This window comes from Ornithorhynchus anatinus, chromosome X3 (genome assembly GCF_004115215.2).
Source record: "Ornithorhynchus anatinus isolate Pmale09 chromosome X3, mOrnAna1.pri.v4, whole genome shotgun sequence".
Lineage (NCBI taxonomy): Eukaryota > Metazoa > Chordata > Mammalia > Monotremata > Ornithorhynchidae > Ornithorhynchus > Ornithorhynchus anatinus.
Genome location: NC_041751.1, coordinates 15,154,985 through 15,180,337, shown reverse-complemented (window position 1 = coordinate 15,180,337; position 25,353 = coordinate 15,154,985). Strand labels below are relative to the sequence as shown.

Genomic DNA, 25,353 nt, shown 5'->3' with positions numbered 1-25,353 from the left:
CTCCAAAGCCCGTGCTCTTTCCACTGAGCCACGCTGCACAGTGATAATCCCTATTTTACTGATGAAGTAAGTGAGGCATAGAGAAGTGAGGTGACTTAACCAAGGTCACACAGAAGACATGGCAGATCTGGAACTAGAATCCAGGGCCTTCTGACTCCTAGTCCTGTGCTCTATCATTCATTCATTCAATAGTATTTATTGAGCGCTTACTATGTGCAGAGCACCTTAGTAAGCGCTTGGAATGTACAATTCGGCAACGGATAGAGACAATCCCTGTCCAGTGACGGGTTTACAGTCTAATCGGGGGAGACTGGACTATCTCTACTATCCACTAGGCCATGCTGCTTCCCACTGCTTATTCTTGTCCTTGTCTTATATGCTGTTATTTTTTCATTTTCCTTATACATCCCCTTACCGCCTTTATTCCTTGATTATGTGCCCCTTGAAGCCTAGAGACCATTTCTAATCCACACAACATAGAATGGGGGGGGGGAGAGGTGGAATTAGAACCCAGGTCCTCTGATGCCCAGGCCCAATGACCTTTCCACTGGTCACACTACTTGTCTCAGTACAGGACTACTATTAAGTAATACGAAGGGCAGAGCTTAGAATACTGCTCTAAACACAGAAAGCACTCAAGGAATATTAATCAATCATTTTTTGAGCACTTACTGGGTGCAGAGCACTGTACTCAACACTTGGGAGAGTACAATACAACAGCAGAACAGACACACTCGCTGCCTACAATTATTGATTGATCAACCATTATCTTACCTACTTTCTCCAACAGAAACTTGTCAAGGATATGAAATCCCAAGTTGCTTCTCATCTGTGTACTATCAGGAAACATTGGACATTTTGGTAATAAATGCTATTTTCCATGGATTCACATTGGAAATCAATTTGCCATATGTACACCACTAGGAGAGGATAAGCTGCATTTGCAATTTGGAAATTATGATTTTCAGCAACACATGTTAAGTCCACACAAAAGAGTCACTCAACAGTGACACGATTTCACGAAAGCTGATCCCAGCCAACTGGAACCGCACCGTGGCGACTTGGGAAAGAGGCGAAGCTCAAATGCCTAGTGGCATATGTAATTCCGGTTTCGGTTTTCATCTCCATTATTGTCTCATTTTATCATTCTCTCTTTAAGCTACATGCACGTAGGGTTGAGGTTTGATCTGTTTGGCACCACAAGAATCCGGGCTCGGAGCTTTGGTCTTTCAGTATTATTTCTAAGAGTGTCTTTTTCACAGAATGAAAATGTCTGGGAGTTAGAGGTTTAATCTCAAGTGTTACATTGCTTGAATCATTTACCCAAAGGAGTTGAGAATCATCCAAAGCACATCTTGCGTGAGTGAATTTAAATTAAGGGCTGCTACCCATATCTATGTTATAGTACATATACATACAACAAACCATATAGATTTGTTATAATATCTACCTATCAATAGAAGCATTTCCTTCTACTCCACCTCTTGTTATCTTGCTGAGGGGTGCACAACATTTTAAGCAACTGTGCAACTGAAACAAGAGTTTTCTGTCCGATGTCCATCCTCGGTTACTGAAGTCTGAGTTCTTCTTCCTCAGTTCAGCTGTACGCACGTGAATAGATAGGCTCTCAAGGCAAGAGCCGATTTTGGAATATGAAAACTAGCTATGTAATATAGTAGCTAGACAACTGAATCGCAAAAGGAACCCACTGGATTTTAGTTGTCAAAATACTGACAATTGTAATCTGCCTCCCTCTAATTCATGATAAAGACTGCTAGCTCAACAGCTTCACAAACACTCTTGTTCTATTAATTGGAGAGTGATATGAATTTCATTTTGACATTAAAAAAATGATTTATTTTACCACGCACGGCTATGGTCAGAAAAAAGCCAGGGCAAGGAAGTGATACAGTTCTCAAGAAACATAAAAGGCTACAGAAGAGTATTACTTAAATACATCAGCAGAGAAGAGAGGGAAATGTCATTCCTTTATTAAGAGAGAAGCCCAAGCTAATAACAGAAGCTTGTAATGTGTGTTCTCACCAACTCTTTCAAAAAGGTCAGCTGTGATCTGATAAGAAGTGCAGACATCTAGAATGGGAGGGCAGGAAGTGGAAATGAAATAAGAAAGGGATTGAGGAGAGATTACTTTCATAAATTGGGGGTAGTCAAATCTTCAGATCCTGAGGACTTCAATGCTAGGATATTAGTCTGATGAATTAGCCATCAGTGAAGTCATAAGAGAGCTAGATTTCATCGAAGGCAGGAAAAATGCTCTTTTTCTGATGTATCTCTTCTAAAAATTGACAAAGAGCCGGGCTTGAGAATTACTCATCCAATGTGGATGTCTCCCCAAAATAGAACAAATTAATGAATGGTCAATTGGTAGTCATCTAAAATATTACCGAATGGTAATCAACCAATAGAGTTAATAAACCTGGGTTCTAATCCCAGCTGCACCACTTTCCTGCTTTATGACAACAGGCAAGACACATGACCTCTCTATACCTCAGTTTCTTATTTATAAAATAGGGATCGAATATGTGTTCTCCCTTCTGTTTAAACTGGGAGCCCCATGTGGGACAGGAACTGTCCGATTTGATTATCATTTTTCTGTCCCAGCACTTTTTAGACTGCTTGGAAAGTAGCACATGCTAATACTGCTATTATTATTATTATTATTGTTGTCCATTACTCCTACTGTAGTAGACACTATCCCTACTCTCAAGGAGCAAACGCTATAACGATTATAATAATTCATTCATTCCGTGGTAATTATTGAGTGCTTGCTTAGTACAGTGCTTAGTACTACGCACTTGGGAGAGTACAATACAACAATAAACAGCCACATTTCCTGAAAACAACATATGAAGCTGTAAAGTATTTTGAAGAACCAACTCAGCTATTCTAATTACCTTCTACAGCTGAAGAACAGTTCTGGTAGATCAGGGAGAAGTTGAGAGGGTCATACATTTTCAATTCCAAACAACCTAATAGGCTAATTATGAACCTGAGGAGGTGAGTCTTAGCTGCTGTGTGACCTTGGGCAAGACACTTCACTTCTCTGTGCCTCAGTTACTTCACCTGTAAAATGGGGACTAAGATTACGAGCTCCAAGAGGACAGGGGCTGTGTCCAACCTGATTAGCTTGTATCTATCCCAGCAGTCAGTACAGTTCCTGGCACACAGTAAGCCCTTAAATACCATTATTATTATTAGTAGTAGTGGTAGTAATAGTAGCAGTAGTATCCCAAACACACTTGAGTGATTGGAGGTTCCTCTAAAAGGATTATGGTGTTCCCCTAGAGAATGTGAACTTGTTGTGGGCAGGGAATTTGTCTCTACCAACTCAGCTATATTACACTCTCCCTCGGACTTAACTACAGTGCTGTGCAAACAATAAGAACTCAATAAACACCACTGATTGTTTGATTGATTATTTTCACTGGTGCAATGCTGCCCTGATATCCAAAGCACATCCCTCCAGGGTGACGTTCTAAAATTGATGTTTTTTCAGTGATCAGATGGTGGGGCTACAGAGGGCAATGTAAATTTACAAATGGGTTGGACTGCAAAGACAACATACTGCTGAAGAGGTAAACTGGCACTGGAGAGCACAGGATGGAAATTCTAAATAACCTTTAAAATCCAACCACAATAACTTAAAATGAATAAATAACCTCAACCACAATAAAGATGGATAAATATCTGGCTACATACCAGAGCCCACAAACATAGAAAAAGGTTATTTGTGGTCATAATGGATGGTAAGATATTATGCTTTTACAACAAGTACACTATTCAGGAGTATACATTTTTCCACTCATATGTTGGAATTTTTTTTTCCAATATCATCTAGTTATGCATTTGGAAATTTGTGAGTCTTCCTAACTTTTGCTTCAAAGGTTATGAGATTGGCTTTGGAAAGTAGAAAGACAATTCTAGAGGGAAGGTATCGATCGCCAAGTGAAAATATTAAATTTATTTCAAATAAATGAAGGAAACTGATTTCTTCTCTAAAGTGGGCTTTCATTAGGCAATTTGTATGAGGGAGCATAATTACCATAACATGGCTGAGAATTGGTTTGGAACCAGTTATAATGAGTTAGGGCATCGCCCCCACTCCCTTCCTCTGCTGTGCTCCCTCCCCCCCCCCCCCAACATCACTTGTATGTATATATATATATATATATATATATGTACATGTTTATAATTCTATTTATTTTATTAATTACGTGTACATGTCTATAATTCTATTTATTTATATTGATGCTACTGGTGCCTGTTTACGTATTTTGATGTCTGTTTCTCCCCTTCTAGACTGTGAGCCTGGGGTGGGCAGGGATTGTCTCGATTCGTTAATGAATTTTACTTTCCAGGCGCCTAGTACAGTGCTCTGCACACAGTAAGTGCTCAATAAATCCAGCTGAGTTAATGAATGAATGAAAGATTGTTGTTTCTCTCAGATGACAGGATTGTGTGGAAATCCCACCCACTGGGTGCATTGCTACTAAGTACTTTGGAAAGTCCCAGAAGCAGAAGACAGGTTACCAGCTCACATGTAGCTGACATTCCAGTGGGGAATATAGACATGGGAATGTTTACAGTATTCAGAATAAATAATTGAATGTAGCGTTGAATGCATATACATCCGCACACAAGAACTGAGAAGAACATAAAGTTGCACATGAAAGATGTGACCTATGGGGGATATGCCTGGGGGTTTGGGAACGGTGGAGGAGATGGAATTTGAGAAGGTCTTTGACATGGCAAAAGTGGGGCTTGGCCACCTTTTCCAAGAGAAAAATTCAATCAACCAGTCACATCCAATGAGAGCTTACTGTGTGCAGAGCACTGTATTAAGCACTTGGGAGGGTTAAATAAAGCAGAGTTGGTAGGTATGTTCCCTATCCACAATGAGCTTGCAGTATAGAGGGGTAAGTCTAGTCTAGTCAATGGTCTTCTGTCCCATTTGGGTTTTAGAAGGACACACTGTGGGTGAGGGGGATAGGACATAAAAGCAAAACACAACAGCAGAGCAGATTCTAGAGGAAACCATTTCCACAATGAAAAGGCAGCTTACAGTGATGATTATGTCATTTATTAAGCCCTCGCTCGCTATGTGTCTGCACTGTTCTAAGTAGTGGCTGGGGTACATACAATTTCATCAGGTCAGATATAGTCCCTGCCCCACATGTGGCTCATAGTCTAAGTGGGAAGACAGCAGGTACTGAATTCCCCCTTTTACAGTTGAGGAACTTGAGGCACAGAAAAGTTAAGTGACCTGCCCAAGGTCACACAGCAAGAAAGCGCCAAATCCGACTTTAAAAGAGAGGTTCTCTGATTCCCAGGGCCATGGTCTTTCCACGAGGCCAAGTTGTTTCCCATTTAATGTGGAGATAAAAAAAAAACACAAAAAACTACAGTTATTCTAATCTGGAATCCATCCATACACCTGGTTCTCACTGAAGAATCATTTTTGCTGCTAATATTGCCGGTTGAACCTCTGTTTACCTTATTAGCCACTCATTTACCCACAGAGTATAAGCTCCTTGAGGGCAGGGAATGTGTCTTGTGCTTCTCATGTATTTCCCAAGCACCTAGTTCAGTGTATTGCAAACAGGGAGCACTCAATAAATAACATTTCTATTATTCTTAAAGAGTTTATTTTACTCTCTGTTTCCCTGGCTAGATTTAAGGTCTTTGAAGGCAGGGACTGAATCTACTAACTCTGCTGTATTCTCCCAACCACTTATTACAGTACGTTACACAGAATGTGATCAATACATACTACTGACTTAGTAGTAGTTAAAGAAGACAGAGTAAACCTAAACTTTCTTTAGAATTTTTTTCTGTAAACTAGAGTATGCATTCAAATAAGTTTGGGGTAGAAATTCGAGGTCTTACCAACCAATCAATCCATCAATGGTATTTACTGACTACTAATTATTTGCCAAATACTGTACTGAGTGCTTTGGTAAGTGCAATAGAATATATATGACCTCTGTCCTTAAGAAGTTTACAATTAAATGAGCGGGGAAAAATAACAGGAAGCAAGTACCACAGACATTTGTTATTCAAATTGTTGAGAGCTGGGATTGTGTCTACAAATTGTAGGATTCTCCCCCAAGTATTGAGTAGGGTGTGATGTGCAAACTTAGCACTCAGTATCATTAATTGATTGGTCAAATTGGACCTTCTCTCCTCCTACAGCCCAGCCCACACACTCCGCTCCTCTGCCCCTAACCTCCTCACTGTGACCGGTTCCCGCCTGTCCCGCCGTCGACCCCTGGCCCATGTCCTAACTCTGGCCTGGAATGCCCTCCCTCCTCACATCTGCCAAACTAACTCTCTTCCCCTCTTCAAAGCCCTGCTGAGAGCTCACCTCCTCCAGGTCTTCCCAGACTAAGTCCTCCCTTTCCCTCTGCTCCTCCTCCTCTCCCCATCGCCCCTACTGCTTCCCTCTGCTCTACCCCCTTCCCCTCCCCACAGCACTTGGATATATTTGTACATGTTGATTTCTCTATTTATTTTATTAATGATGTGCATTTATCTATGGTTCTATTCATCTATTTTGATGGTATTGATGCCTTTATATGGTTCTATTCAACTATTTTGATGGTATTGATGCCCGTCTACTTGTTTTGTTTTGTTGTCTGTCTCCCCCTTCTAGACTGTGAACCGGTTGTTGGGTAGGGATCGTCTCTATCTGTTGCCGAATTATACTTTCCAAGCGCTTAGTACGGTGCTCTGCACACAGTAAGCGCTCAATAAATACGACTGAATGATTGGATGAATGGACACTTCTGAATGGCTGCTAAAATCACTGAGGGTACCATGTTTATATCACAGGCTTAGTCTATGGTTTTGAGAGATGAACTGAACATTAAAAAAGATTCAGGGCTTTCATACCACCTTAACTTGAAAGGAGGCCCCGCATTTGCCCGGAGGAGGCCCAGAAGGGATAACGGACTCTTGTAGACACCACCAGGTGCTGGCAGGTTTGCCCTCTACCTGACTCTTCTCTTTATGGTAGCTGCTAGGCATCTTTTGCACCTTCATATCTTAGCATCATGGGCTTCTGGAACATAAAATGACCCCAGCTAAAAAGAAAAAAAAAAAGGTCTCTGGCAAGCTTTGAGTTTCTGTAGCGCACCTGAAGGGAAGAACGCACAACCACACTATATCATTCTCCATATCTTCAAAAGCCTCATTAAAGGTCACCTTCCCAGGGGTCCCTTTCCAAATAGTGCCCATCAGCTCAGGTAATTTCATCCAACATGGACACTTAACACTTACATGTATCTGCTAGATTATAAGATCCTTGGGGGTAAGGGATTGTGTCTACTAACTCTCTTATACTCTCCCAAGCATTTAGGACAGTGGTCAGCACCGGTTAAGTGCCCAGTAAATGCCAGCGATTGATTGACTGATACAGCTATGATTACTTATGTTTCTATAGATTTATGCTCTCCATTTGTTAACATTTGTTCATTTTTCCACACACTGGTATTTATGAGTTGCAAACTATGTTTTTCCTCTTCCTCCAATTACTGGTAAACAATTTTTGGTTGTCTATTAGTCTCTATGAAACTAAAGGGTTTTTTCTAACCTGTTACACTTTCCCAAGTGCATAGCACAGAGTAAGTACTCAACAGAATATATTACTTGATCATGTATCCCTTTTCTAAAGGCATCTGTAGATGTGTACATGACTTTAATCTAATCATTGATCCCCATAGTGGGTTAGCTATGAGTAATTATTCACTGCAGCGCATTATACATAAATACTTTACACCAATATCACCCTCTTTTATATTTCTGCTATTCTTTAATTCAAATATAATTAACTTCATTTTTTATACAATTCCCTGATGTACAGATAAAACACCAGGAGTTCAATAATCAGACACTAATGGCAATATGCATATATATGACAAAATATTTCAAAATATTAGAACTTTTTTTTCAGAGACAAAAGTATTTTAAGATGAACACAATATAATTTGAATAACAACAGCTATTGAATATATTACTTGAGCCGTTTAAATTCCTTGATGAAGAGAAAGTTGAAAAGGATGACAAAATACATCTATTCTGGTTTAGAAGAAATGACAGGAGTATTATTGTGAAATTTACAAAAAAAAAAATCCAATATGGAACCAGTTGCTCTATTTTCCTAAATGGCCACAAGTCTTGGCATGTCCTTTATCTGCTTAGTGAATTTACAACCAACACAGCAGGATGTGAATTTTTAATAGGTTCTCTTCAAGGAAAGAAAAGGTCAGCATTAACATAAAATTCTTCTTAAGGATTTGTGGCACAAATGTTTCACAGCAAAGAACAGGTGCATCCAAAAAACGAGTCAGCCACAATGCCTAGCAAAAATTATATGCATTAAATAAAAGGAAAGTGAACACTTCCATGTCGCACCATAACTCTTTCTGGCCGAATCAACGTTAATCAAAAACGACTTTGTTTTATCAACGGGCATCTCAGTTACTGTACTGAGGTGCAATTGCATATCTCTAGATTGATGTACCCTCTCCCTCAAGTTTGCGTTTGAATAAAAAGTTGTTTAAATGAAAGAGACTATGTTAAACCCATCATCCAAGGCAACCCAAAAAGACAACTGACTTTTAACCTTATTCTAGGAAGGACAGGAAGGGAACCAAACCAAAGAATCAAAGGGCAGTAATTTAGGAATAACCAAGTAAAATGAGAAAGAATCAAGTGCATTGGGAAGATAAAGGAAGAGAACGGAAGGGTGGAGGTGTCTGTGAATGCAGAGACCAGATGGGCTTTGCCTTCCTCTTAAAAAAAAGGAGGACGGTCTAGTGGATAAAGCACGGGCCTGGGAGTCAGAGGACCTGGGTTCTAATCTTAGCTCTGCCACTTTCCTGCTGTGAGACCTTGGGCAAATCACAACTTCTCTGTATCTCATCTGGAAGATGGGGATTAAGACTGTGAACCCCATGAGGAACGGTGTCTAACCTGATCAGCCTTTTTCTATCACAGTGCTTTGTACAGCGCCATTATAAACACTTCACAAACATCAGAAAAATAATACTAGCAAAGCAAACTTTGTTCTTTTGTTTCTCACAGCTCCACTCAGACCAGGACAAAGGAGATGGGTCTCTCAAATACATTCTGTCAGGAGATGGAGCTGGGACACTCTTCATTATTGACGAGAAGACCGGAGATATACACGCCACCAGAAGAATCGACAGGGAAGAGAAAGCATTCTACACACTGCGAGCTCAAGCTATCAACAGGAGGACACTGAGGCCTGTGGAGCCCGAGTCAGAATTTGTCATCAAAATCCATGATATCAACGACAACGAACCTACATTCCCTGAAGAAATCTATGCCGCTAGTGTTCCCGAAATGTCAGTTGTTGGTTAGTACGCTTTCCAAATCTACGATCAGTGATATTGGAAAATGTTTTTCAAGCTCGTCATTTCTCCGAGCATTTTCAGATCCAGGCAATGCTATTTATTTACTAGAAGAGAGTTCTTCCCGCATAATATAGTGGTTGTTGATTTTTTTTCCTTGTATATGTACTTGGGTAATTGGCCTTTAATGGAGGGGTTGAAGAATCACATGTTTAAGAAACGCCGGGTTGTAGGTGTCAAAACATGAGTTCAATTCTTTCTTCCAATACTGCATCATGCTGCATCCAGACATACTGTGTTGTCATATGAACTTTCCCTAATTCTGCCATCGCATTAAAACACAAATGTCCTAGTGAAAACACTCGTTCTGACAGAACTGACTGTATTTGAAAGTTGTACCAAAGAAAGGAGAGGTATCTGAACAACTCAAATGCACTATCGCTGTCCTCTAGAATGTAAATTCAGTGTGGGAGGGGACCACGTCTACTAATTCTATACTTGCCTTGTCCTCTCCCAACCACCTAGTTCAGTGCTCTGAACACAGTAAACACTGAATAAATACCACTGATTCACTGATCATCAATATATTCACTAAATACCTTTTGGTGCCGAGCACTGTCCTAAGCACTTAGGAGCGTATGCTAATTATTTCAGTAGTATTTTATCTGGTTTCTGTAGAATTATTGGTATCTTCAGTTGTTCTGACTTCTCTAGCTGTAAATGTTTTTATGTCTGTTTCCCCAGTCAGTGTTAGTTCCTTGTACCTGGGGAATGGGTCACTTCTATGTTTTGTTTTTTTTTCCAACTGTAGTTAGTATAGTGGCCTGCACCAAGTTTCCGTTCAATAAATACAATTCACGCTATTACTACCACCATTGGCTACCCACAATTGCAATTATCTAAGCTGGGCAAGTCTCTTCACTTCTCTGGGCCTCAGCTACCTCATCTGCAAAATGGCGATTGAGACTGTGAGCCCCACATGGGACAGGGGCTGTGTCCAACCTGATTTAGTCGTATCCACCCCAGCGCTTAACACAGTGCCTGGCACGTAGTAAGTGCTTAACAAGTACCACACATCATTATTATCATTATTCATCTTGAGATGATGTGTAAAATCTGAATAACCTGAATATCTGAAAGCAGTAAATTGCAGAATAGGGAAGCAATGCGACCTAGTGGAAAGAAAATGGGCCAGAAGTCAGAGGACCAGGGCTCTAATCCAAGCTCTACCTCTTGTCTGCTGTGTGTCCTTGAACAAGTCCCTTAACTTCTCTGTGCCTGCTTCCTCATCTGTACAATGGGGATTAAATCTTATTCCCTCCTAGCTAGATGGTGAGCCCCACATGGGACAGGGACTGTGTCCAGCCTGTTAATCTTAAATCTACCGCATCACTTACCACAATGTCTGGCACAATAGTGTTTTTTAAAAAAAGATTAATTGCAAATCATTTCCTAAGCCTGTGCACTGTTTGTACATGGGTGTAGTTTTTGGGCCTTTTAGATGGTGGACAATTTTATTTTTTATTGGTAGGTGCAGAAAAGAAGGGGGTGTTAAGGCCCGGATTTAATTGGACCGGTGAATTCAATTTACAAACTCATAGTACAAAAACACTCATCATTTTTATGGTAAAGAAACAGAGAAGCAAGGAGAGGATGTTTCTTTTTCACTGAATGACAGATAAACCGTATTCACTTGGGATTTAAAATATTCTCGAGAGAATTTTGAATTGGAAGATCAACAAAGTTAAATCCTATTAGGCTAACTGCTAAAGTCTGGTAAGAAAAATAAGATTGGACCCTGCTGCTTTATCGAGTTACTAGTTCTGCATGACAAGCAGAAAGCGTTCAAGTCTCGAATGGAATTTAGTGCTTGTGCTCCTCCTCCTGGTACTCTGCAGAACTAAGCTGAATTTTGATACTCTAGGTACTTCCGTGGTGCAAGTCACAGCTACAGACGCTGACGACCCTTCCTACGGGAACAGTGCCAGAATCATTTACAGCATCCTGCAAGGACAGCCGTACTTCTCTGTGGAGCCGGAAACAGGTCAGGAAAAGGACTCTAGTGCTCGCTGACTTTGCTTTCCATTGCTTTTGTGGGAAAAGAGCGGAAGGACCAACTGGTTAAAACAGAAAAGTTAAAGAGGAAAGTACAGTGCCATAGTGCCATGTTCTAAAGAGATGGTTAAACCAGATGAGTACAGAAAGTTAACTTGGATGCACTTAGAAACGTGCCTTTTCAAGGAAATGTTAAAAAGAGAAGACGGTACCAACTTGAAAGGGCTGCTATAGAGAGGCTAAATTCAATATTTTGATATTTAAGCTTATTAAAAGTATTTAAGGAGCCAGAACATTGTCTTTAAGGGGACCTATGAAAGAAGGTACTTGGTCAACTCTGAGTGAAGGGATCATGGCTTTGTCACCACTGGTGACATCATCTGGTTATCCACTGGAGGTGAGGCCACAACTCTGCCTCCCCAGAAACAGAGGCGTATGTATGGGTCAGAAGGGTAAAGCACTCGAGCAATTAATTCCTCCTAGCTTACTTGGCTGATTTCCTACTAAAGCCCAGTTTACACACTTTCCTCCTCTAAAGGCAAAGAATTCACCGTACCTAGATCTTGTCTATTTCACTGCCGGCTCTATGCTCCCTCTGGCAGGAACTCCCGTACCCTCCATAAACAATACCACCGTTCCCTCCCCACCTTCAAAGCCTTATTAAAAATCTCATCTCCTCCAAGAAGCCTTCCCCAACACAGCTCTTTTTTTCCTACTCTCTTTCGCTTCTGCATCTCCTATGCTCTTGGATCCTTAACCTATCCTGATATCCACCCCACTCTCATTCCCCCAGCCCTTTTGCGTATAGCCAAAATTTATTTACTCATTTCAATGTCAGTCTCCTCCTTGAGACTGTAAACTGCTTATTGGCAGGAAATATGTCTACCAACTCTATTATATTGTACGTTCCCAAGCACTTCCTCCCCTCCCCTTTCCCTCTGCTTCTCCTCCCCTCCCCATCGCTGCTACTCCCTCCCTCTGCTCTACCCCCTCCCCTCCCCACAGCACTTGTGTCTCTATGTACATATTTATTCTTCTCTTTATTTTATTAATGTGTATCTATCTATAATTCGATTTATTTATACTGACGCTATTGATGCCTGTCTACTTGTTTTGTTGTCTGTGCCCCCCCCCCCATCTTGACTGTGAGTCCATTGTTGGGTAGGGATTGTCTCTGTTGTTGCCGAACTGTACTTTCCAAGCGCTTAGTACAGCACTCTGCATACAAAAACCGCTCAATAAATACAACTGATTAAATAAATTAATTCTCTGCTCACAGTATGTGCTCAATAAATACCATTGACTGATTGAAAGGCAGACTTAGCTAAACAATGGCTCTGTGTTTCCTCAAAGGCATCATCAGGACTGCTTTGCCAAACATGAACAGAGAAAACAGGGAACAGTACCAAGTGGTCATCCAGGCCAAAGACATGGGTGGCCAGATGGGTGGATTATCGGGAACCACTACGGTGAACATCACGCTGACTGACGTCAATGACAACCCACCTCGCTTCCCCCAGAGTAAGTTGCCTTTACCAGTCTCCCTGCCCTACCAAAGCTTTAGAGTAAAGGAATTAAGCAATCACCATCTGGTTTAATTTAAAACAAATCTAGATTACGGGGAGCCCGTGAACAAAAGGCTTATGTACTGATCTCTTTGCCGTTATTCAGCTAGAAATTAAATGTTACAGCAGGATTTCATTCAGGAAGCTGTTTCATCTCATAGCCCAACACAACTGAAAAAAAACACAAAAAACCTCTAAAATCATCTGCAGAGTCCGAATGTCTTTGAGTCCCGGTTCTTGTGGTGAGCAAAGGGAAATACATTTCTTAGTAGTAACAACAACAACAACAAAAAAAAGCTTTGTGATTTTCCAGGGAAGAAAACAGTCACTTGAGCATCTGCTTAAAGTTTAATTAAGAAGACCCAACATTGTGGAGAAATTACATGACAAAAGCTGTGGTGGCCTGATAAAAAAAAAAACCAGGCTAGAAAGAATAGAAAGAAAGAACTTTACAAAGTAAAATGGAATGGCATCAAGCATCAGTAAACTCGGCAGTTTTAACTAATCGAAGCACTTCTTGCCAGTTGTTAAAGCTACTCTTTTGTGTATAATACAGCTTCCCATTTACCACGAGGTTAGAAGAGCTAGCTGAACAGGGAAGGAATGAAAACCATTAAGTTAAAGTGGGGCTGAGATACATTTCCCACTCAGCCTACGCCTTCTATTGATATAGAACCTGCTATATTGGCTGGCAGAGAATGAACTCGTGAATTGGGAAAGAGAAAAGTGATGCAGGTAATTAGGAAGCAGTCAGTTGGTGCAGGACTTTGAGATCCACCCTAAAATAAATTAGGTTGGAAATAGATTCACCATTTGGCACCGACATTATTGATATATTATTAATTAGGACACGCATGCCAAGAATTCAATAGAGTAGCGAGTTGCCGGGGCGGCGGAGTGGGAGTAGGTGAAAAGTTCCTTAAATGATCCACTGAACAGAGAATGGAGGGGTCCAGTATGAGGAGCAAGGCCCCTGAGTCCAGTCTAGCTTGGGAGCTAGAATCAATCAGTTCAATTTTCTCCGTCTTACTTTGCATCAAGCCCCCTCCGGCCCACCGACCTTTCCCGCTCCCTTTAGTCATCTACTTCTGCCTTTTCCACCCAGGATCCTGAATGACTGGCCTCCTGATGCAGTGGCTAGGTCACCTCCCAGTTAGAAGTCGTCGAAACAAGGTCAATCTATGTAGTTTGGGTAAATTGCTTGTATGGGGAAAGATAGTAGGATCATCTGATCCCTCCAGACACACTCTACTAATCCAGCTGGAAGCAGGGTGGCTCAGTGGAAAGAGCCTGGGCTTCGGAGTCAGAGGTCATGGGTTCGACTCCCGGCTCTGTCACTTGTCAGCTGTGTGACTGTGGGCAAGTCACTTCACTTCTCTGTGCCTCAGTTACCTCATCTGTAATATGGGGGATTAACTGTGAGCCTCACATGGGATGACCTGGTTACCCTGTATCTCCCCCAGCGCTCAGAACAGTGCTCTACACATAGTAAGTGCTTAACAAATACCAACATTATTATTATTATTATTAGATGAACCCTTGCTGGGCATAGGAACCATTTCGTTGGAAGAAACCTAACTTTATTTTCCCAGAAGGACATTTTTCTGCACTTTGGGCCTACAGACCAAATTCCTAACCTTTCATTTTTAGGTCATGAAAACTTGATACCTGACTCATGGACCCAACCCTCATGCATCTGTTGGCATACACACAAAAACACTCACAACCACTAGAGAACCAGTGTGTCTTAGTGGATAGAGCATGAGCCTGGGAATCAGAGAGTCTGGTGTCTAATCCCAGCCCCGCCACTCGTCTGCTGTGTGACCTTGAGCATGTCACTTCATTTCATCTGTGCCTCGGTCACCTCATCTTTAAAATGGAGATTAAGGCTGTAAGTCCCATGTGGGATATAGATTAATCTGATCGATTACCTTGTAGCTACTCCAGTGCTTAGAACAGTGCCTGGCACATAGTAAGGGCATAATAAATACCATTAATAACAATTACTGCATTACCATTAACAATACTATTTACAATTACAGTGAAGTTTCCCTCTATGAGACTGATTTTATTTTTCTTTTATTAGAATCTGAATCTCAAAATGTACTGCAAAATTTCCCTATTTAGTTTGTTTTATTCAAGCGATTAAAATGTATTTACTTAGAAGACTAAATGGATTTTCCCTTGCCTGTTGGTTTTGGAGGTAGTTATAGCTAAAACTGATGCTATAGATGCAATTTTACAAAATATACAGCTTTCTAGCTTTTCCTAAAATGATGAGTGCACATGCAGTAATTGCAAAAAGTAATTAGATAGCAATATATCATTTCCTGGAAAAGTCACACAGATATTCATTAAGTGTGAAATTAAAAGCCCAGAACCAGCAGGTGAAATAGGCCTAGAATAAGGTTAGCAAATGTTGCCCAAAATGGCTTCCTTGAGTCAATAAAAAGTCCTCCCGTATTTCCTCTTAGAAGCCTTCTTGGCTTAAACCAATAAGCCACTTAAGTACTTTTGTGTTTTACTGAATTTATCCATTTTCTCTATTTTCTTTTTATCATTTAAACATACCCCTGAACCCTAACTCAGTGTTATAATAGTTCATAATTCAATCATAATAATCACTCATAATTTCTTATGTCATAAGTTCTTCAGAACCTGGAGCAATGTTTTGCACATATATTATATGATCCCAATACCCTCATCCTGTCATCTACAGACAGTAGGTGCTCCACAAATAGATACATTTAATAATAATGATAATAATGGGAATAAAAGTATTTTAAGCACTTACTATGTGCCAAGCACTTTACTAAGCAATGGGGAAAAATACAAGATAAGCAGATAGGACTGTGTGGGACACAGTCCCTCTCCCACATGGGGCTCACAGTCTAAGGAGGACGGAGGACATGTGTTCGATGATGATAGGCATGAGCAATATAAAAAGAAATGCAGTTAGAATGGCCATTCTACTAAAATATGTCACCGATGGTAGTGCTCACCCATAGGAGCAATACTCTCCTGTTTCTAACTTCTCTTCTGTGTCTTGTCTCCCCCTGGGAATGACAGTACACAATTCTCATCTAAGTTCTCTGATATCCTGGTTCTGATGGAGAAGAAGAACTTCTCTCTCTCGATCTTGGGCTCTTGACTGGGCCCTCATTCTGTTCAACCTCAATTTGCAGGTGCATGGACTGAAATGATGGCAGGCGACAGAGTTGCACTATGCAAGGAGTGACTCACGGGTGACGCAGGATGCCCAAGTGGACAGAGCCTGGGCCTGGGAGCCAGAGGACCTGAGTACTAATCCCGGCTCTGCCTCGTGCCTGCTGTGTGACCTTGGACAAGTCACTTCCCTACCTTTCCTTTCAGTTTCCTCAAATGCAAAATGGGGATTCAGTACCTGCTATTCCCTCCTTCTTGATGTGAGCCTTATGTGGGTCAGGGACCGTGTCCAGGCTGATTAACATGTATCTACCCCGGCACTCGGAACAACGCTTGACACAAATAAGTGCTTAACAAATACAGTAAAAAGAGGGTTCACCTCATTAGCCAATGATGCCTGGCACATTCAGAGCTTACCTGAGGGGTAATTGGCTGCTCCTACACATAGAGAAGTGATTTGACATCGCCACCAGACTAAGGCCTCCTCGCTAACCAACAGTTATGTTTTTCCATGACAGATACCGTACACCTTCGGGTGCCCGAATCTTCCTCCGTGGGCACTGCCGTCGGCAGCGTCAAAGCCACCGACGCTGACACGGGCAAAAATGCCGAGGTCCAGTACAGGATCGTTGACGGGGATGGAACTGATATGTTTGACATTATGACCCAGAAGGAAACCCAGGAAGGCATCCTGACGGTCAGAAAGGTGTGAGCATCTGCACTCTCAACCCCTTCATGGCTTCCATGCAGATTCATGCACTCCATACTCTACGGAGCTCACCGAAGCTCTGCAAATTCAAAGGAATGGTTGGGGTCTGAATTCTTTGGGGCTCAATGTTTTCAGGGACACAAGACTCAAACGGCTCCTCCAAAATCAACTCGGTTTTGGAAAAGTAACGTTTTCACCAATTCATGAGTTCAGTGAAAATGAAGCTGAAACTCAAATCAACAGTACGGCACATTGCACGAACTGGGTTTAATCAGCTATCTCTTACCATCCCTGTTTTGTGAGTGCTCTAACTGAAGTCAGAATAAAACGCTGTTTACAATAATAATGAAAATTAATTCAGGATCCCGTTAGCTCTGTAGAATCACAGGGGGTTTCAGCTCAGGACTGCCCTGTGGCATAGATCAGTCAATTACTCAACAGTATTTACTGAGCTCCTACTGTAGTACACTGTACTAGAGGCTTGGGAGAGTACACCTGCAGGTCACACACCGAATGAAAAATAAGTCGAAACATGTAATTAGTTCACAGGGAAACCTTTCGTGCAAACAAATATATTTTGGAATTAAGGAAAAATATTCATATCAGATGAGAAACCAGAAGATACCAATTACTAGTTACCCTCTACTCTGATGGAGGGGACAAACATTAAACTTCAGTTAGGAGGAAACAGGGTATGGAAAGATGGATTTGGGAATAGGTAGGTGCTCAAATCGTTCATCGATGTAAGTCCTTGTGAGCAGAAATCATGCCTACCAACACTACTGACCTCTCAATCAATAGTATTTATTGTATTTATTATCCCTCAAGCTCTTAGGGCAATATTCTGCACACAGTAAGTGCTCAATGAGGATCATTGACTGACTGGGGGACATAGGGAAAATTAGGACTAAAATTTAATTTGTTTTTGTTTTTTCCTAGTGGATTTGAACTATGCTAAATATCTTGTTCCTCCAATATACACTCCCTTTTAAAAATATTTTACTGAGTAGTAAATTTGTTTTCTAATTATATTCTGCGATATGATCTACACCTCAAATTCATGGGAAATGTGAGAAAATGACCTTTAAAAATTCAAATTTCTTGTTTCAAATGTTACATATTTTTTTCCTGGCAACATTTTGCGTAATCATTGAGAAAATGAGCTGGTACACATAACCTCTTATCCCATTTCTTTCTACTGCTAATGTATTTCCATTCTGATCCAAAAAACTCTAACAGAGATCTGTGCATCTTTGGGAGCTTTGCATCAACGGGGAAAATGAATACTATCTTCCAAAATGCAAATCTTAAAACATTCTCCTAAGAGCTGGGCTTTCTCTGTATACAACATCTTTCTGGCTCTGAACTATGAAAGACTGAAAAATGGTTTTCACAACTTTTCCCCCCAGTCTTAACTAATCCATGTGATATTTTGCTCTTTAAAATGAAATAACTGTTACATACACAATACATTTTTGTCTAAGCCAAAAGCAGTTCCTTAGAAACCTATACCAGTCTAATGCAAATGCAACACAGGTTTTGAAAATGATATTATGTTTCGGGAGGCTACAACAATTCTCTCTGTCCTTTCCAACCTAAAAGGTATGTTTTCCTCTTCAGCCCCTAGATTACGAGAGCAGACGGCTTTACACTCTAAAAATTGAGGCAGAAAACACGCATGTGGATCCCAGGTTTTATTACCTTGGACCTTTCAAGGACACTACTATTGTAAAAATATCCATAGAAGATGTGGATGAGCCCCCTGTTTTCAGCAGATCTTCCTATCTGTTTGAGGTTCATGAAGACATTGAAGTGGGCACCATAATCGGAACTGTGATGGCGAGAGATCCCGATTCTGCATCCAGCCCCATAAGGTAATGCTAGAATCTGTGAATCTACCTTGTATGAAAAGAATCAATCAACGGTACTTATTGTACTAAGCTCTTGGGAAAGTCTAAGAGAGGCTGGGTTAATTAGCACGATCCATAACCACAAATAGCTTAGCATCTAGAGGGAAAAGGGAAAGAGGAAAAATTCATGTATAGGCAGGGTTTATAAGCCTCCCGAAGGTGCATTAGAGAAGTAGCATGGCGGAGTGGAAAGATCATGGACCTAAACAGTCAGAGGACCTGGGTTCTAATCCCCCCTCCTCCACGTGCCTGCTGTATGACCTTGGACAAGTCACTTAACTTCTCTGTACTTCAGTTGCCTCAACTGTAAAATGTGGACTCGATACTTAGACTGTGAGCCCCATATGGAGTAGGGACTGTGCCTGATCTAATTACCTAATGAAGTAATTAGGGCAGAGCTTGATACATCGTAAGCATGCAAAAAATATCTTTTTTGTTTATAAAGAGCATATCTATCAATTCACATGTTCTACTTTAATCAATCCATACATGGCATTTTTGAAGGTCTACTGCACTTAAAACACTGTAATAAGTCCTTGGGAGAATATACCAGACAAAAAGTCCGGGTTCCTGCTCTCAAGAGGCCGACAATCCAAGAGCAGACACTTAACTATGCATAAATAGTGTGTGTCTTTACTAATAGTACTAATTACTAATACTAATACTATGAATAAAATGCTTAACTAACCCAGAAGTGGAAGATCTACAAAAGGCAACTAGCAGATCTTAAAAATAAGTTATTAAAAATAATAATAATAATGCCGGTATTTGTTGAGTGCTTACTATGTGCAGAGCACTGTTCTATGCCCTGGGGTAGATACAGGGTAATCAGGTTGTCCCACGTGAGGCTCACAGTTAATCCCCATTTTGCAGATGAGGTAATTGAGGCCCAGAGAAGCCAGAGAAGCCACGCTCCTTCTCTAAAATGATTGATTCAGGCTCTGGGGTGTTCTTTTGGTTAGAACTCTGTGCCACGGGGGCCCAAGCTTTCCAAAGATGCAATGGCAGCATGGCAAATAATAATGATAATGATGGCATTTCCTAAGTGCTTACTCTGTGCAAAGCACTGTTCTAAGCGCTGGAGAGGATACAAGGTGAACAGGTTATCCCACCTGGGGCTCACCGTCTTAATGCCCATTTTTACCTATGAGGTAACTGTGGCACAGAGAAGTTAAGCAACTTGTCCAAAGTCACACAGTTGACAAGCGGCGGAGCCGGGATTTGAGCCCACGATCTCTGACTCCCCAGCCCTTGCTCTTTCCACTGAGCCACGCTGCTTCTCTAAGATCTTTAAAATAAGTCGGTGATTGACAAGAACAATTATAGTGCATTTATGGTGTAAGAATGCCAGTTAATTTTAGGCTTCTCTGAATTATTTTTGTAAAAATAAATCTACAGACGATTAAAATATGTGTACTTTACCCATCTTTCACATTCAAAGATGAAGCTGTAAAGATTCTTATTTCTGAGTGTGAGTTGTTAAAATGCCACTGTATGATGATCCTCACAACCTGCAAACTGGTAAAGATTGATTTGGGGTAAGTAGCTGGTGATGCTTCGTGAGGGGAGTCCACTTCCTTTGAAGGCCTCTTAAGTGTTGTAATAATAATAATGATAATAATGATATTGAAGTGCTAACTATGTGCCAAGCCCTGTTCTAAGCGATGGGGCAAAGTATAAGGAAGAGTATCTTAAAACCCCCACCAAGAACTGCAGGGGACATCTGTTTCTGCAGCCTGTGGTCTGTGTTTTATTCAGACCAGTAAGCACTACCCAAGGATGATTCGGGGAACTGGACCTGAACCCCCAACATCTGCAAGCCCAGAAATAATTCAGGGGCACAAATACATGAGTACTTGGACACATAAAGCTTTTGAGAGCAAGAACCTTAGGAAAAGAAATCGGAATATATCTTACCGTCGGAATGCACCCCCATGGATAAACCTGTTGTTAGGAAATATGGTGATATTGCAGTAATCTCATTAATCAGCTCAAAATTTGTTTTTATTTATATCCTGACATCCCACTGATGACTGGTCTATCAAAAGCTATTTTTCTTTCAAATATCTTTACTCTGGCCCTTTAAAGCCAGTTGACCTAAATATCCTTGAATTCCTTCCAATAGCTCAGGAGACACTATGGGGAGGCATATGGGCAAAACTAGGTTAATACTGTTTAGGGAGCCAGGTTTCAGCCCATGGGCCCTGGTACACCAACACAGTGAAGAGTTCCCCGGTGAAATGGCAGGAGTTGGGATAATGATACATTTTCCAGCCATCTAGCGCTAAAGAATAAGCTTTCACTGATTAGATATTCATAGATGACTTGCACGTTTCTTGGCTGGGAAATGGGGAGAGGGAGAGACCAGCTGAGAAGAAAGAAATGAATCTACTACACGTTTTGCCTGAGGAGAATGAGTAGCTTGTGAGATTTAAATATATGAATGTTTCCGCCCCAGATACCAGAGGTGTGAAGGCATAGACTGTGAGCCCGTCATTGGGCAGGGATTGTCTTTATCTGTTGCCGAATTGTACATTCCAAGCGCTCAGTACAGTGCTCTCCACATAGTAAGCACTCAATAAATATTATTGAATGAATGAATATATGCAATTTCATTAAAATTACCTAACGTACAGCTGGGATCCTGGGGAAAGTGAAACCAAGCTACTTTTGGCCAAAGAAAAAAACATGCATTTCTCACCTCAAAAGACAACAATGAAGGCTGATATCAGCAGAGAACAACTAGGCTAATATGGCCAAGGGTATGAATCCTAGGAGGGTAGCAAACTTTAGTGAAGCTGCCCCAGGGATCCTGGCCGACACTGTTGCTTAGTATGATCACTGTATTTGTTAAGTGCTTAGTATAGCACATGCACTGTTCTACGTCTCGGGGTAGATACAAATTAAGCAGGTTAGACACAGTCTCTATACCATTTGGGGCTCACAAGGCTAAGTAGGACACTGCATATACTAGAATTTTCCACCCTAAATTCTACTGGTCCATCTCATAGTTTCGCCTCTCCTCCCTCCTTCCTGAGACAAGGCTTTGGGAAAGGATGCTGGGACAGGGCTAGTCAGAAGCAGCAAACTCTGAGCCTGCTGCTGAAATAAAGTGAATTCTGACACAACTAATGACCACCAAAAGGTGGCCCAAATGAAAAGTTCTAATAGAAAAGTTTTCAGTAAACTTTTTTTTAATCATGGTCAGGGAAGACATTGTGCTTAGATGGAAAGAGAACCAGATCGGGAGTCAGGAATCCTAAATTCTAATCCCAGCTCCCAGCTCTGACAAGTGACAAGTCACTTAACTTGTCTGGGCCTCGGTTTTCTCTTCTGTAAAATGTTAAAATATCCTTTCTCCCATCCTCTTCGACTTGAGCCCCATGTAATGCCGGGACTGTGTCTGATTAGCTCATTCTGCATCTACCCCAGCACTTGATCCAATACTGGTCACATAGGAGGATCAGCGTGATCTAATGGTTAGAGCACAAACTTGGGAATCAGAAGAACCTGGGTTCTAGTCATGGCTCCATCACTGATCTGCTGTATGACCACGGACAAGTCACTTAAGTAATCTGTGCCTCATTTGTCTTATTCGTAAAATGAGGATTAAGACTGTGGGTCCCATGTGGGACATTGACTGTGTCCAACCTGAATACCTTGTATCTACCTCAGCACTTAAAAGAGAGCCTGGCAGGTAGTAAGCACTTAAAATATAACATAAAAAAATAAGCACCTAACATATACCATCACTGTTAAGTTAGGGTATAGGTGTTTCACTTTATCATGGAAGTTTAACGTTGGACTGATAGATCTTGCATCACTGCTCCTCCTTCATTAACATGTTTTTCTTTTGTCCGCCATGCATAGGTTTTCTTTGGACCGCCACACAGACCTGGACAGAATCTTTAATATACACGCTGGGAACGGCTCCATTTACACATCCAAATCCCTCGACCGTGAGCTTTCCCAGTGGCACAATCTTAGTGTTATAGCAGCTGAGATAAGTAAGACCCTTCTTGTATGTGATTTTATGGGCAAAGCAATGACAGGTTAGGACGGGAACCGGCTAATTTCAGTAAGCGAGGGATTCCTGCTGGATCTGGGCTCATAGATCTATTAAAAGCTTGGAGGACTACAGTAAATTAAAAGATATAGTCCCTATTCTCAAGGAGTTTATAGTCATTTTACCTGTTACATAATGGTGCGACTAAAAGCACTCTCTGAATTCAGAGTTTCCATGCAATATTTTACTCATGTTTAACACTCTATCGGTTAACCTGGCCCTAGAAAGGATGATATCGGAAAGAGAATATTTGAATTGCCAAGATAAAATGGCTACCCCAGATAAAGGAAATGAACAAATGGGCATCATTACATTTTTCATGGGTTCTCAATCAATCGGTGGTATTTACTGAGCACTTACTGTGTGCAGAGCGCTGATCTAAGCACTTGGAGAAGTGCAGTACAATAGCCTTGGGAGGCATGATCTCTGCCCTCAAGGGCGTTACAGTCTACAGTACTTTCCCAAGCGCTTAGTACAGTGCTCTGCACACAGTAAGTGGTTAATAAATACAACTGAATGGATGAAAAAATGAGTCTCAAAACAATTATGCTAATGAAGGCATATGCAAAATATTAGAAACTGAAATGCACATGCATTAGAGGTACAAACTTGTAACGTGCCTTTTGAGATTGTGCATTAGCCAGGAAAACAAGCAAAAACACTAATTGCTCTTCAGTGTAAAATGATTTCAATTACATTCACTGTTTTTCTTAAATAATAAAAAAAAAATTCTCCCAGAATAACACTCCTGAGCCCAGCATTAATCAAAACTGGTGCTATTTAATTATGCTCAAATAGTACTTGTTAATTATTGTACTGTTATTATATGGACAGAAAAGTGGTTATCTGACTAATGCAAAAAAAAAAATTTATCTGTGGAACAAATCGGACGTTTTTTTCCCTTGCGGTGTTTGCCGCATAACATGAAAGAACATTCACTGGCTGAAAAGGAATCACTTTTTTGCTTCTCTTTTCCCTCGACAGATAACCCCAAGGAAACCACGCGGGTATCAGTTTTTGTAAGGATTCTGGATGTCAATGACAATGCACCACAATTTGCTGTTTTCTATGACACCTTCGTGTGTGAAAATGCAAGACCTGGACAGGTGAGTTTACATCACCTTTCCAAAGGTCTGGCTGCCAATTTAGCTGCTCACCTTGCCTGTACTCCCTGCAGATTTCACTGAAATGGAGAACGAAGGAGCAAAATGGCAGAGCCAAAATCTGTCGTCAAGCTGGGTCACCTCTTGTTTAGTTACCCAGGTGCATTTCTCTTCTCTCCGATTCATGTCTTCTTCTCCTTAAATCTTAACCCCAACATATCACCACAGCAGTGTGCACCAAGTACACACCTGTGTGCTCACAACCCTCTGTGAATCACAATATCATAACTAATAGTGGTATTTGAGTGCTGACTACGTGTCAAGCCGTGTACTCAGCACAGACATACAAACTAGATAATTAGGTCAGAAACGGTCCCTGATTAGAGCTCACAGTCAAAGGAAAAGAGAGAACAGACATTTAATCCCCAAATGACGGGATTAAATGAAGAAACTGAAGACAGCAAAATTAAGTGATTTTCCCATGGTCATACAACACAGAAATGGCAAAGCCAGGATCAGAGCCCAGGTCCTCTGATTCTACTAAGTCAGACTGCTTCTCACCTCTCAGTGCCTGCACATATAGACTCACATGTCCGGTATTTAGGTACTCAGTCATGTACAAAGCCACTTTTCCCTTCATCTTCACATCTGTGTCCCCCTTGCTATACTAAGTCCGTAGAGGACAGAGACTGTTTCTTCTAACGCTATGGTACCTTCCAAGTACTTCCTACATTCACACCGTAGGTGCTTGATGAAATTATTGATTGCTTGATGAATATAGGCTTTTCCGATGATTGAAATCATTAGATTTTAAACTCTGAGGGCAGGAAACGTATTTGGCTCCTATTGTTATTCCCTAAGAGCTTAATACAGTACTCTGAACCCAGAAAGCACTCATCATATAAATCACTGATTGAAAGCCCAGTGAAGTTTCAGCTGATGGAATCTTCGAAAATTGAGTTGCCAAGTTCAAATGGTTTTCCAACCATTTAAAAAAAAAAACAGACAGAAAGACTGATTTAATGTCGGGATGTAAAAGCGTAAGGAAATATGATATGGTAGGAAAAAAGACAGGGAAAGATTTTATGCATTCACTTTACGAACTACCTTGTCATTTGCATGATTTAATGATTTTCGTCGCATTCAAAAGAAAGCACTTTCTCAATCAGTTCTTATTTCTCTTAAGACCTTTGATTCCTTTGAACTCTTCTGTATGCATTTTCACTGAAAGCCTTTGTTTGTATAAGCTCTTTTTTTTTATTTAAAAAACTAAGTTTTGAAGTCTGAAAGGAAAGTTCTTAATTGGTTTCAGTGCTATCTTCTGAGAAGAAAGCAGCATGTTATAAATAATAATTGCAATTCACATTTTATTTGTTAAAGAAAGC

At 40.9% G+C, this 25,353-nt stretch overlaps 1 protein-coding gene across 4 annotated transcripts in view; it reads left to right on the top strand.

The window, feature by feature from the left end:
* CDH10 (cadherin 10) overlaps positions 1-25,353 on the top strand; it is a 93,503-nt gene that overhangs the window by 55,039 nt on the left and 13,111 nt on the right. For all 4 annotated transcript variants that reach the window (XM_029054085.2, XM_029054084.2, XM_001508224.6 and 1 more), the window contains 7 exons: positions 9,106-9,400; positions 11,320-11,439; positions 12,804-12,971; positions 16,699-16,886; positions 18,510-18,763; positions 22,670-22,806; positions 23,850-23,971. In XM_029054085.2, the coding sequence (XP_028909918.1) occupies positions 9,106-9,400; positions 11,320-11,439; positions 12,804-12,971; positions 16,699-16,886; positions 18,510-18,763; positions 22,670-22,806; positions 23,850-23,971 (1,284 nt within the window). The remainder of the gene's footprint in view (positions 1-9,105; positions 9,401-11,319; positions 11,440-12,803; positions 12,972-16,698; positions 16,887-18,509; positions 18,764-22,669; positions 22,807-23,849; positions 23,972-25,353) is intronic.